We start from the raw sequence: 12,809 nt of genomic DNA on the forward strand, positions 1-12,809 counted from the left end.
AAGCCTGAATGGAACTCATTAATTGCTCCATGTAGATTTCCATTAAGCACCATTTTACTAGAAAACAGGTTTGAAGATCAGATTTGCTGTATTTCCCACTCAAAAGAACATTGTAAATGCAGCAGCATCTGCTCAGTAACAAAATATAAACATCAGCTATAGCTGCTACATTGATGACCACTCAGTTCAGGGGAGAATCCAGACTACACAGCTGCATCAAATAATTTGCTCTCCTTCCCACACCCAATGCTTAACCTTCCCTCTACTGCTCTGAGGAAGCTACTCCAATTCCTGCCCTTCTTGAGCAGAAAATTCTTACCACCTACTTCTGTATTTTTGGCTCTCATCCTGAACCACCATAAATATAGCTGCTTTTCAGATTTTGCATTTTAAAGCTGCTCTCTTCTTACATTAATGCTGCCAAATAACAAAATTCAGAGCCATAGGTCCTGAGAGAGATTAGATTTACATTTCCTTTGCCTGGACTCAGATGCAGAGCTAGGATTTAAAGACTCCTTGGTACTCAGAACACAGTAGCTACAGTGGTCCTTAAAGGTCATTTGCTTCCAACCCTCCTGCTGTGGGCAGGGACAGCTTTCACTAGACATTGCTCAGGGCTCCAGCCAACCTGGCCTTGAACACATCCATGGATGGGGCAGGTAAGTGTAATCATACTGAAGTTCTGCTTCAGGTAGACATGAAAACAAATTACTCAAGTAGTACTTCTTTCACTGCCTTTTTCATCCCAGGTTTTCTGTTTAAAAAATAAAATCACCAGGAGTATTGTCATACATCTTCTGTGCGCATTTTTCATCTATTTCGATCCAAGAGAATTTGCTGCTGAAAACATCACAACCATGTCTTTACTGTATCGGCTCAAACCAAATGTCACCATGAATGCATCCACCTGCCCATCAGCCTCCATCCCATCTTGCCTAAGCTCATGTTAGCTCATGAACATACCTGCTTCTCCCAGACAATAAAAACGTCCTCAAAAGACACCAAAACAGAGTATTATTTTGATATCAGATTTCTCCTGGTCTCTCAGCTAGTTGAGAATACTGCTTTAAAGGTTTAAAACTGGTCAATTCCAAATCTTAGTATTAGTTTTTCAACTGCAGAAAGGTGTAAGGCAATAGTGTATTCTTGCATACTTTATTCAAGCATGAATGTCTGTCTAGGGCCTGGCAAGACCAGGCACTGTTCTTTTAATTCTCATTTTTACAGGAACAGCTTTGTTTCATGTTATGACTTTGCGCTTGCTACATGGAACATCAAAACTCCTGCACAATGTAAAATAAATAATGAGAAAATGTTACCTTCAGTAACAGTAACAATCAATTACCCTCCAAAATACTCTTGATCTCTTCTGTCTAAAATTACTGTTGCTGTCTACTCATAGATAGCCTCCAAATCACCAGCAATTTGCCAAGGGAAGTGCCAGTAAAACTGTCCAGGGTCAGTGACAGGAAATTTGCCAGATAATCTCCTAGTTTTCTGTGATTGCATCACAGCAGAAGACTGTACCAAGTTTTCTGTGATTGCATCACAGCAGAAGACTATACCACAAATTAAATAACCCACATTTTAGGAAATTAATTTTATATTTCTAAATCCACATTCACTTTTGACTTGTTGAAACCACTGAAAAGTTAATCCAAGTTATATGGTGGACAGCATACACACACTGTGTATTGCATCTTGTTTTAATTAGTATCCACAAGACTGTTCATGAATTTCCTCATTTTTATCTAATTTTTCTCCTTCCCTCCCTATGATTTCCAGGAAAATCCCTAGTCACAGAAGCTTAATGAAGTTTATTTTAAGTGAATGACAAACAACCCTCTCTCCTCCAAGACAGACAAATCCAGGCTAGAAGAGGATAGATTGTTAACTGAATCAAAACCCCTGTGAATGATTTACCTTGCAGGAGCTGGTGCAGCAATATGTTCAGAAAGTCTGAGAGAGGGGACACTGCCAGGGCAGGAATCTGCTATCGGCAAAAGAGCAGCTGCAGGTTCTGGTCTAGCATTGTTTTCACTCCATTCACAATTTAAAAAAAAACCCAAGTGAAGACACACAGAGAAAGAGATTTTTAATCCACATTAAAATAGTATGCAGAACAGGAAACAGTGTGCATGAAAGTGTTAGTAAACTGAGAAGAAAAAAAGAAGCCAAACACCAAAAAACCTCCAAAAAGGCTGTGAAACTGATAGTAAAATACAATTAAGAGGTTAAAATGATGCAAAACACCCTTAAGAAGTATCACACTTTCAGTGAAGGCTGAGAGTGTCCTGCTGCTTTAAACCTCAGAAAGCCAAGTAGTATTGGACATTTACAAAGATGGAATACATTAATTTAGGATTATATTATGTGATAGAAAACAACTTTAGAAAATACTGAAAGTGACACAAGTGCTAGTGGGATTCACACCAAAGATATGCTTCTTAATATATGCTTTCTATATGCCTTTTTGCTACAACTTTTTGGTGGGGTTAGTTTTGTGAACATTATGCTATATATTTCTCACTATTTTTCATATCCTTTCTGTGATTCAGTTGTTATAGGAAAAAAAAAAATCTAGAAAATGTTGTCTTAAAGTGCTCTACTTGAAGAAAAGCACCTGCCAGACTGTAATACACACAAAAAAAGGAAACTACAAGGTAGAGAGCAATCACAACAATAAGTTTTGAGCAGACTAAATTAGCTACAGGGGCAGGCATTTCTGCCTTTTTTTTTTTCCTTATGCTAGCATGCAGAATTAATTGTCTTATTAAAGTAGGGAACCTTAAGTTCTGAAAATTATTGAACAGATTTAAGAATGACCAGGGAGCAGACCTCAAAAGTGGTAAAGTTGTGGATGGAAATTCTGGTGCAGATGGTATCGCCAAAGTCGAGGTAGCTATGTTTTTTTTATTCAAATTAATACAGGTATCCTGTATTAATCAGGTAGATCTGCAGGTATGCTTTACATATATTTATGACATGAGGGAGAAAAAAGTAAATACATGATTTTATGACAGATTGTTTCAAGACTGACTAAGAGTAGGACAAGTATTTTCCAGTCACTCTGGATTAACTAAACTACAAATCTGGAAAATCCTTATCCAGAACAATGAATTGACTCCACAATTTAAGGCTATAACTAAATCCAAAGCTGGCTGCTCAAAAGAAGATGGTTAAAAGTGAACATCTAAAAAATCACCTTAGAAATAGGGTACTGCAGAAATAGAAATAATCTAAAACACAAACTTTATACAAAGGCTAGATATTGCCTTTCTGAGTTTTAAGTAACTGGTTTAAAAGCTGCAATCTACACATTTCAGAGAGGGCTTTCTATTTCTATAATCAGTCTTTCCAGCTCTGAAAAATGCCTAGTGGGTTACATTTTAAAAATAAACAATAGTAAAAACCACACAGAACATCTGTCTTGGACAATGCCTGCATGAAAAGCAGAATATTATTAAATTGGGATATTTTACTGAAGATCGCTGATGAAAGAAGTGTCTATTTCATTGTCACAATGATATTTCTAGGAGATCTCTACAACTTAAGCTTATTCATTTATATAAAAAACCACTCATGTTTTCAAAGCTCAGATGTATGCTGGGAATCAGACATGAGACAGGGCATGTTTGTCAGATACAAATGAGTCACTGGTCCATTTTTGGGAACAGTAACAAAAAGTCCAAAATTTAATACCATTAAGTTCTGTGCAATGGGGATATTGGATGAAGAGATGATATCTTTCAAGCAGTAAATGAAATTAGTTTCACACATTCATAAAACGCTTTTGGAACGAGTGGTGTTTTTGCAATGAATTTATAAAAAACAAATAATTTGGCTGTCTCTCAAACTACTTTCATATCCTTGAAAGATAGACTCTGACTATGTTTACTTAGAACAGAGGCTTCTATTATTTTGATTATTTATAGAGTGTTTATTCTTCTTTTTCTCACTACAGCAACTCACCCTTCTAAAGGATAAGAGCTGGTAAGCTAGATAAACATAATGGTAAGTTTGGTAACAACATAAAAATATTCTCATTACCTAGGGACATCTCCAGAACATAAAAATACCTGAGGGTCAAACCATTTTGCCCTTAAAAAGAAACCTTTACGGAGAATCTAAGTGATAACCTTTCTAACCTTCCCAGTTTTCATTGCATTGATGGTCTCTGAAATGCTCACATTTTGTTCTGTACATTAAAAAATTAAATAATCCCAGCAGAGCAATTTAAATACACTACTTCACATTCCCACTTCAATATGAAGTACTCTATAAAATTATTATATTGTGGTGTATGTGCACCCAGTAACACACTTGAGTTTAGTAACACAGTACTCACTGCCAAGTTATGTGTTGGGAGGAGCATGGAAATTAAACTGATGGGCATTTCTCACCAAAACACTGTTCAGTGAAATTACTGAAGTAAATATTTTCCCCCACTGTCTCTAAGAAGTTAACCCAAAAAGTGTGCAAGAGGTGATATTCCTTGGGCTACCGTTACCAGGGCAAATCTGTGCAGTGTTAGGCATTCACATTGGTGACTGTTAGTGTTAGATAACTTATCTATTACCTGAAGTCTCCATTTTCTGTTTGTCTTTTCCTAAAGATAAAATGACAAATAGTATAAGCTACTGCTGTACTGTATAGCAGCATAAGCCATCTGAAAAGAAAACTAAAAATGGATCCAAAGGTCCTCTCAAATTCCGACATTGTGCAAGGAAAAAAAATACCCTGCCAAATCTTCTGCAGAAGCATCTGTTCACAGGACTAATTCCATCAGAGGAGTGTGTAGGTCAGCTGCAGAAACCCAAACCAATTGCAATGGTTCTCATTGAGCAGTTGTGTGAAACTGGGCTTTTACACGTGCTTCACAATCACCTTTGTTTGAAGTTTCAAATCTTAGCTGGTTCAACAAGTGCTGCAAAAGCTGAAAGCCTGCCTTACTTCATATAATTCTTACTCCCAAAAGGGTCAATCATTTTATTGATTCCTGCAAATCTCGTGTCAGTTTCAACAACACAAACACATACCCCATTTTTAAGATGATCAGGCAGTAAAATACTGGGATAGTTTTAAACAATCCAGACTGTTTCTACTATGCAGCTGGGATTAAATTGTTCCTTTTCCTATAGGCTGTGAAGGTGCAATGAAATGTTAGCCCCATGCATGAGAAGAATATTCAAGGAGTCTGAGAGACTCAAAAGAAAAACAGACAGAGCTAAGATAAAAGCAACTTTTATTAAAATACTCTCCAAACTTCAAAATGCATAAATTAATGGATGTGTAGCTACTATAATACATTATTTTACAGGAGAACAACAGGGCTGTGAAGCTTTCATAAACACAAGAAAGCCTATAAGCTTCACTCTGTAAATAAATAAATACTACTGCCTAACCTTGCCCCTGCTAGAAGATGTGTTGAGGCTCTTGCACAGCAACATTCTGCTCAATCATTGTTTTTTAAGTTTTCCAAAATATGAACATATTACTAGTCTAAATCACAGAATCTTTATATTGAGCTTTCATTTCAATTCAAAATATTGGGACTTTTTTTTTTTTTTATTTTTCTTTGCTGTATTTGTCTTTTTTCTGTACTTCATAAAACTTTTACAACCACTCTAAAATTGACCTGCTGAAAATCTAGTGAAATCCAAGGCAGTTTTCCTGGTAGGTATGATAATTTGAAATAAGTGCATACAATCTCCTCTTCATCTTCTTCCCCCAGTCCCAGAATCAAGGTAACACAATTTCTTATTTATTTGTTCAAAGTGTCCTGCTTTCTAACAGCCTACAGTAACTCAAACTCAGCAATGCAAATGACTTCTTTCAGGCAGAAGAAAGAACTGAAACAGCCATCTCCTCCCCCACACTGGGAGATTCAGCCACCCAAGTTGTTAAGTTTTAAATATGTATTTTTTGTCAACTAATGATTAGCACAAAAACATCTCATCCCATTTTTACACATCAGTAGGAAAGTGTTAGAAAAGTATAGAAAAGGCTAGAATTTCTCTCGCAGAAAGGCTACCGAAATATGTTTTCTTTTTTCATTTTTTTCTTTTTCTTTTTTTTTTTTTTTTTTTGCAAAGCAGATGGAAAAGAAGAAAGGAAGGAAGTGTTTGTATTTTGCTTTTGCAACTTGGGTAAAATCACTGGACATTAAGAACACGTGCTGAGACTTCATGGTGCCAGTCACGTAATTTTGTATATTTGGGGCTAAGGACGTGGATGGGAACCTTTTCCCTGTGGAAAGAAGTGATAGAAGAAAAATAAGAAAGAAAGAAAGGTTGTATTAAGCAGTTTCACAAGTGAGCATGCAAACTTCATGCACTATTTCTATCGCATTGTCTTCTTCTCTGTCAAAAAGCTGGATCCAGTGTTAGTCAAAGCCAGTAAAGAAAGTCTGACTTCAAGAACCATTAGATTTAGCCACTGATTGTGCTCATTTTGAACACTGCTTATCCCAAAGCAAGGAGACAGCTGACCCTCACTTGCAGCCAGAACAGCAATACTTCCCACCTGCCTTGCAATCAGATCCACACTCACAAATCAAAAATGCCTGATGAGACTTGCAAAAGGAAAACACAAGATGACTTCGTACAGACAACCAAAACAGTTCAAGTTGACAGAAAATCACTACACAAATTCCTGCACAAACATTACTACTGGACTACACCAACAGCTTTTAAATGTGTTTGGAGAAAAAGATCTTGATTTTGACATGCTGAAGTAAAAGGCAAAAAGGGAAGGAACATTTTTTAAACACCCAGATGTCACACAAGTGCACCAAACTGTTAAAACTAAACAAGTCAAGAATTAAAACATGCAAAGTATTAAAGTAATAAAAATGTAAAACATCAACTCACTTAGTCTTCTTCCCAGCTTCATTTTCTGGTTCTTTCACTGAAGGAAAAAAAAAATTTATTTTCTAGGGCACTAAAGACACTGTACCACAACATAGAGATTCTCTGATGTGCCAATGCACTCACTACAACAGGAAATTATAACAAGGCTTGTCAGGATTCTTTGATTCTAAATCTGCCCCAAGGAACATGACTTATGTCCATTAACTTCAAGAGCCCCTTTGCTAGTAGCACTGCTGAAAAGTGGCTCTGCTGGTCTCTGCCCTTCCCCTTGGCCCACTCTCCATGCTGGCATGGAGAAAGGTGATTTGGGAAGGTGAAGATGAATGGAAGTTAAGAGGTACTTCTTTTGGATGAATATCCAGTAGGTTTATATCAGGTGATAATCCAAGCATCAGTTTGCAGCCAGGCTATTTCCCACCAAAGTTCTAGCAGTCTGCACAAGGGCAGTAATTTTCTAAAAGCATTTGTCAACATGATAAATTCATCTGTACTGGAAACATTTTACTTGGTGTTCCAAGTCCCATTCTCCACCCTTACAAGGACTGATGAAGGGAATTGAACACAGGACCACAAAACAATCAGGTCCAAAGTCAGAATATTTATTACACACAGACAATAACCTTTATTTTGGGGAATGTTACCTCTGGCTTCTAGAAATTGCTGATTTAATCAAATCTCCCCCTGGAGAGGAGATCAGATTTCTTCAATGCCTTCTTTATTGCAGCTCTAGCTGAGAGGAGCTGAAGAATGAGAGCTCAAAGCCCCTGATAGCACTTCTGGTGGGCTTCACACAAAATTACAAATTTCAGCCAGTGACTAATGACTGACAGCATAACACAAAATTGAAATTTTAGCATAAAATTATATGACTAGGAATGATCTTCACCACATCACCTGTTCCACTCCACCAATATACGTAATCACACCATAGCATAAGCAGAAGGTAGAAACATAATCCAGGAATAAACAGTGAACTATGGATTTATGTTCATGGTTGGTCACATCATTGCATAATGCATACTTTTGTATGGCTGACAAAGACTTTCCATATGCCAGAAAACATCTAATTTTTCTGAAGCATTAAATCTGATCAGGAATGTCACCAGTTTGGTGATACAGGGGGAAAAGACAACAAATGTGTACCTTTCAATATCTTTGGAAGTAGAAATGGAGATTTTAGGATTTATCTAGAACATTTTAACTCAGCTCAATCAGGAATAACATCCAGCAATGTATATATCCCAAACTACTTAGTAGCAGAAGGGTTTTACAGTAATATTTCCCTTTATCTTCCCTGACCCCCAGCTTTAAAAACACAGTCTGTGTTTTTAAATCTGGGGAATTCCCATTATCCCACCTGCACCGAGGTACTCACTGTGATCCGTGCCAGTGATTTGGGCGAGGATGCGGAAGGAGCGGGACTGGGTGGTGCCTGTGCGGGGGTGCCAGTCCTCGGTGTCCTCGATCAGCCGCTTCTTGCTGGCGTCGCTGTGGGTGGGCGTGTGGTAGAACTCCGTGTAGGTGTCCACGATGTGCTTCCGCGGGGGGCTGCGCCAGGGACAGACACAGCAGTGAGCGCAAGGCTTTGGGCAGCGCCTTGCCCCGGCTATAAAGGCACGGGTGCAACCGCGATTTTTCACAGCATCTAAAGGCAGCAGTTGAGGCCCAGCTAAACACAGATACAGTTTTCTAAACCAAACATGCCTTTTGTAATTACTCTAGCCCCACTGAAATATTTCTCCTTGGTTCACTGGTGGAACATTTGAAACAGTAAAAGGCAATCTACAGACGTCTACACGTTTAGACTTTTACCGTTTAGGTGGGTTTTTCCTTGGAGGCGACAGAGTAAGACAGGAAGAGAAAGTTTTCCCAGGATAAACAGGAAAAAGGAGAAAAAGAAAAGAAGAAATAGTGAGCTGAAATGAAACAGAACTGTTGCTAATTATTTTACTGAATTAGTTTTGCAAGAAAGGGCACTAAAATCCAAATAATAGCCATATTCTTATTCTACCACTAAAACCACTGCAAAGAACTCACATACTTTTAATTAAACTCATGGTGATTTCCCTATAGGGATGAGAGGGAAATTTGTTTTGTTAAAGCAAGGTAGTCCACCTTGGTCAGATCAGGTGTCCCTTGACAAATTCTCCTTTTACCTCCTGAAGAGCACAGCAAAGATGTGTGCATATGCAAGGGCCACCCGTACACACCAAGTGGTTTGCACTTGGCAAAGCCTAGATCAGAACCAGGCCACCTGAAAGCATAGATGGCCACGTTCTGAGGCATAATGAGGAGGTACCCTCTTTGAAGGAAAAGGAGTGGGGATGATTGCTCCATCTGGAAACTTTCCCTACAGTAACCTAGAGACTACTACCAATCCTTGCACTAGCAAGACTTTCAAGAGTACAGGATCTAAAAACTTTAAGTAAGTGATGTAAAGAAAGTGTCAATTTGGGAAATTTGGAAAAAGGAAACAGAAGACTCAAACTATTTAAAAAATTACTCCTAAATTCTACATTTGTTATTCCAAAACATTAATCTGTAAGACTCACTAAATGAACATTTATTTTTACACAATTCACAGGAAGAAAACTGTGAAAAACTAGCTCCCAGGACATAAAATTTCTAGTAAGTATTAAAAATCAAAACCCAACAAAACTTTAGAAGTCATTTTATTTTTGACACTACCTCCTCACTGTATTTTTATGGTTCAAAGTATTTCTGGGGAAGAAAGGTGGAAAATGAGTGAGAAATTATGTTAACTGTTAAGAATCAGGCCCATTAAATGGAACGCATTAGTAAAAACTTAAGCTTAAAAAATATTTAATACTTGAAAGAGTGTAAAAAGTACAGAATTATATCAAAAGAGTAAATTTATTGACACACAGTATTAGTGAAGAGCATGTATCACATATCAAAGTCAATAACAGAGAAAGAGATATAGAAACAAAGGCAGTGGAAATTTCAGGATGGAGAACAGAAAAATGGAATAAAGCATCTTAAACAGTTAATAGCAAAAATGAAATGTGAAAGTTGAAGCAGTAATTAAAGGTATGGAAATATACAAAAACAATTATTTACATGCAGTTTACTTCATTCTAGCAAGTATCCCAGTGAAATAAACAGTTTTTCACATTTGCTATATACCCAAGTGGTATAAAGAAAAAAATCCTGCTGACTTCTCCTGTCCTACCGGTCTTTTTAAGGCTTAAGAGTCTACTAGTTATGACTCTCTGAGGCAACAAGGTGGTGCCAGAGACAAAGGAAAACTCAGTGAGAAGGCTCTCTCTTGACTCAGCCTTGAAGCAAGGGGAGAAGAGAGAAGGCAATAAAACCTAAATCGTTAACCATCCTAATATGCATAAATCAGAATATATAGATGTTTTCTTTTCCTGTATCAATTCAGAAACCAGCCCTTCATTCCACAGTTCTCAAAGGAGTTGTATCTTATACTGTATTTCACCATTTACTAGTTGTATTACCAACACCAATGAACCACAGTCACACCAAGAATTTATCAGTACACACAAACACCACACAAATATTTTGTAGAATAAATATGAGCTGCAAAATGTAGCACAGTGAAAAGCAAAGTCACATCATGTCCAATGCACATAAAATAATGTATTACACTAAGAAAAGCTGAAGCTGTTTTGCAAAATTTAAATATGTAGCTCTGTAAGAGCTGTAATTTTGCAAAATCAGAATACATGCTGGTTATTCCAATAGTAAAAAATAACCATCATTCAAATCCAGTGCTGTTGATACTAACTTTGTCACTGCTGCTATCTGCAAGGGAAAAAAAAAGTATTTGATGTGTTAATTAATTATTTGCTTCTTAAAATAGTACAGGAGTTTCCAAATCCAAGCTCTGGTACAGCCCTATATCACATAAGTCAAACATACAAACATCAAGAGAACCTATAAGAGAAAATTTTAGCCCAGCTGAACTTAAACTGAGTGAAGTCTACAGACATCTTACCTGTTTTAAGCAGCAGGCACATCTCCTTGCAAGAGCTGGCAAAAAGGTCTTGAGAAAAGTGCAACTGCACATAGGCTAGCAAAGGCAAATTGTCTGCTTTCTAAGGCAGAACTAAACAAGGGAAATTAAACTTCCTTTTCCATCCTGAAGTCAAATAGTTTATATCCTGAATGCTTTTGAGGGAAGCCAAGAGGAAGGGAGGAAATTGTGAGTATAACAAGGTGCATGTCTAAAGAACTGCACTTGCTAAGCAGTGCCATCTATGAACAAGGTAGAAGTTGGTTTTTTGCATGTTTTGAGAAAATGAATCATACAGGCCACAGAAGCAAAATGGAATTCATTTCAGACTGATCAATTATTGCAATGTTTGTGATATTTGATAGATGTTATGGATACCATTTTCAATTGGGAGATATCCAAGCATCATTGTAGAAACTTAACTTTTCTAGGTAAAATAAAGCTGTGTAGCAGCAGACCGATATAACCACCTTAGTGTGTTTGTCTGTTTTCTTCTGTTTTGTTTTTGCTTTAGGACTGCAGGACATTTAGGCAGCCCAAACACAATATTGTAAGAAAGACTGTAAAGTAAAGTAGGTTTTTAAAACTCTGAAATGTTTTCAAACTTTTCTAAACTAGATCTGCAAGGCTGACAGTGAGACAGGGATTTCTTCACCTCTCAGCTGTGATTATTCATCCTCTTTGATGGTATTATTCATCCTCTAAGTAAGGTAGGGCACATAGCTGTGCTCACCCAGTCATACTATCTTGATTGCAAAGTGCTTACTCTGTGCCTGCAGCACTTCCTTCCCGGAGACTTAATTTTGTTGCTATTGTTCCTCTTTTTCAGTACTAATTGCTGCTTTTGAATACCCCTTACACAGTTATTTGCTAAAGCAGTATTCCTGGAAAGATAAGAGAGAGTTTGCCAAAGTGTATTCAACAACTGCACCAGCAATGAGCAAGTCCTTGGGGTCTCTCAGTTTCAACCCACTTTTTGCAGAGTGGATTCCTGCCATCATCTGTTTAAGAAAGGGCTGGAAGTTGCCATGGCTACAGTGCAATATAAAATGCATACGGGCTGCATTATGAGTCCACACATGGAAAATATTCATACTACAACATAAAGGGAATAAGTACCTAAAGAAGTAGTTTTTTTACTCCATGAGAAACTCAACTGAAACTGCAATTTATTCAGTATTTTAGTTGGCATGGATATTTACCTTTCTGTAGGGTTTTTCATATATTTTCTATACTGAGTAGCAGAGAAGAGAGGCACAAGGTCTATTCTTCCAGTCCCTTTCTTTTGTGGGATGGGAAATAGTAACCAGAGCTTTTTAGCTTTTAAGCCCAGGTTTCAAATTCTTAAACCTGAAGAGAAACCTACCATTCCCCTCCTGCCCTTTTTATTATTTAATTCAACTGCTGATCCCAGAGGCCAACTGGCATGGGACTGTTCATGCCCAGCCTTCTCTTCCCCCAGCACAGCAGGCTCTGGGAACCAGTCCCTGCAGTGGCGCTACAACTCCCAAACTCTGCCCAGGAATTTCTGGGAGAGTCCAAGGAATCCCCAGGCAAAATCCTGCTGCAGGTCTGAGTTCCCATGACTGCTGCTGGGCTCAATTTAGTTTACTAATCTATTGTTTACTAGTCTAGATGCTACACTAGATAAAGTCTTTTATGTTTCCTACAACCCTTAAATGTTCAAACTCTGATGCCCACTTCAACATAAACAATTACTTGAATAAGGAAATTACTCACATTTTAAATCTGCATTGTTTGTTTAGGGTGAAGGTAAAATTTAAAGTTGAGGTATTTATATTACATCATTGCAAAAAATCTGCTTAACTCCATCAGCTTCCTAGAAAACATCTTAAAGCTTCTCCTGTTTTGTGCAAGAAATAATGAGACATCTGTCCCTTTGCCTCTCTTCTGGGGCCTTTTTCCACTGCTTTTGC

At 37.6% G+C, this 12,809-nt stretch overlaps 1 protein-coding gene across 7 annotated transcripts in view; it reads right to left on the reverse strand.

Moving 5' to 3' along the window:
* PDLIM5 (PDZ and LIM domain 5) overlaps positions 1-12,809 on the reverse strand; it is a 126,851-nt gene that overhangs the window by 40,256 nt on the left and 73,786 nt on the right. For 3 of the 7 annotated variants that reach the window (XM_077782965.1, XM_077782963.1, XM_077782964.1), the window contains exons 6-8: positions 8,685-8,702; positions 8,248-8,420; positions 6,873-6,909 (exon numbers count right to left, since the gene is read on the reverse strand). In XM_077782965.1, the coding sequence (XP_077639091.1) occupies positions 6,873-6,909; positions 8,248-8,420; positions 8,685-8,702 (228 nt within the window). Of the gene's footprint in view, positions 1-5,228; positions 6,250-6,872; positions 6,910-8,247; positions 8,421-8,684; positions 8,703-10,644; positions 10,662-12,809 lie in introns of those variants that run through there. The other 4 variants (XM_077782968.1, XM_077782966.1, XM_077782967.1 and 1 more) reach the window with 4 other exon arrangements.

Source organism: Lonchura striata, chromosome 4 (assembly GCF_046129695.1).
Source record: "Lonchura striata isolate bLonStr1 chromosome 4, bLonStr1.mat, whole genome shotgun sequence".
Taxonomy (NCBI): Eukaryota; Metazoa; Chordata; class Aves; order Passeriformes; family Estrildidae; genus Lonchura; species Lonchura striata.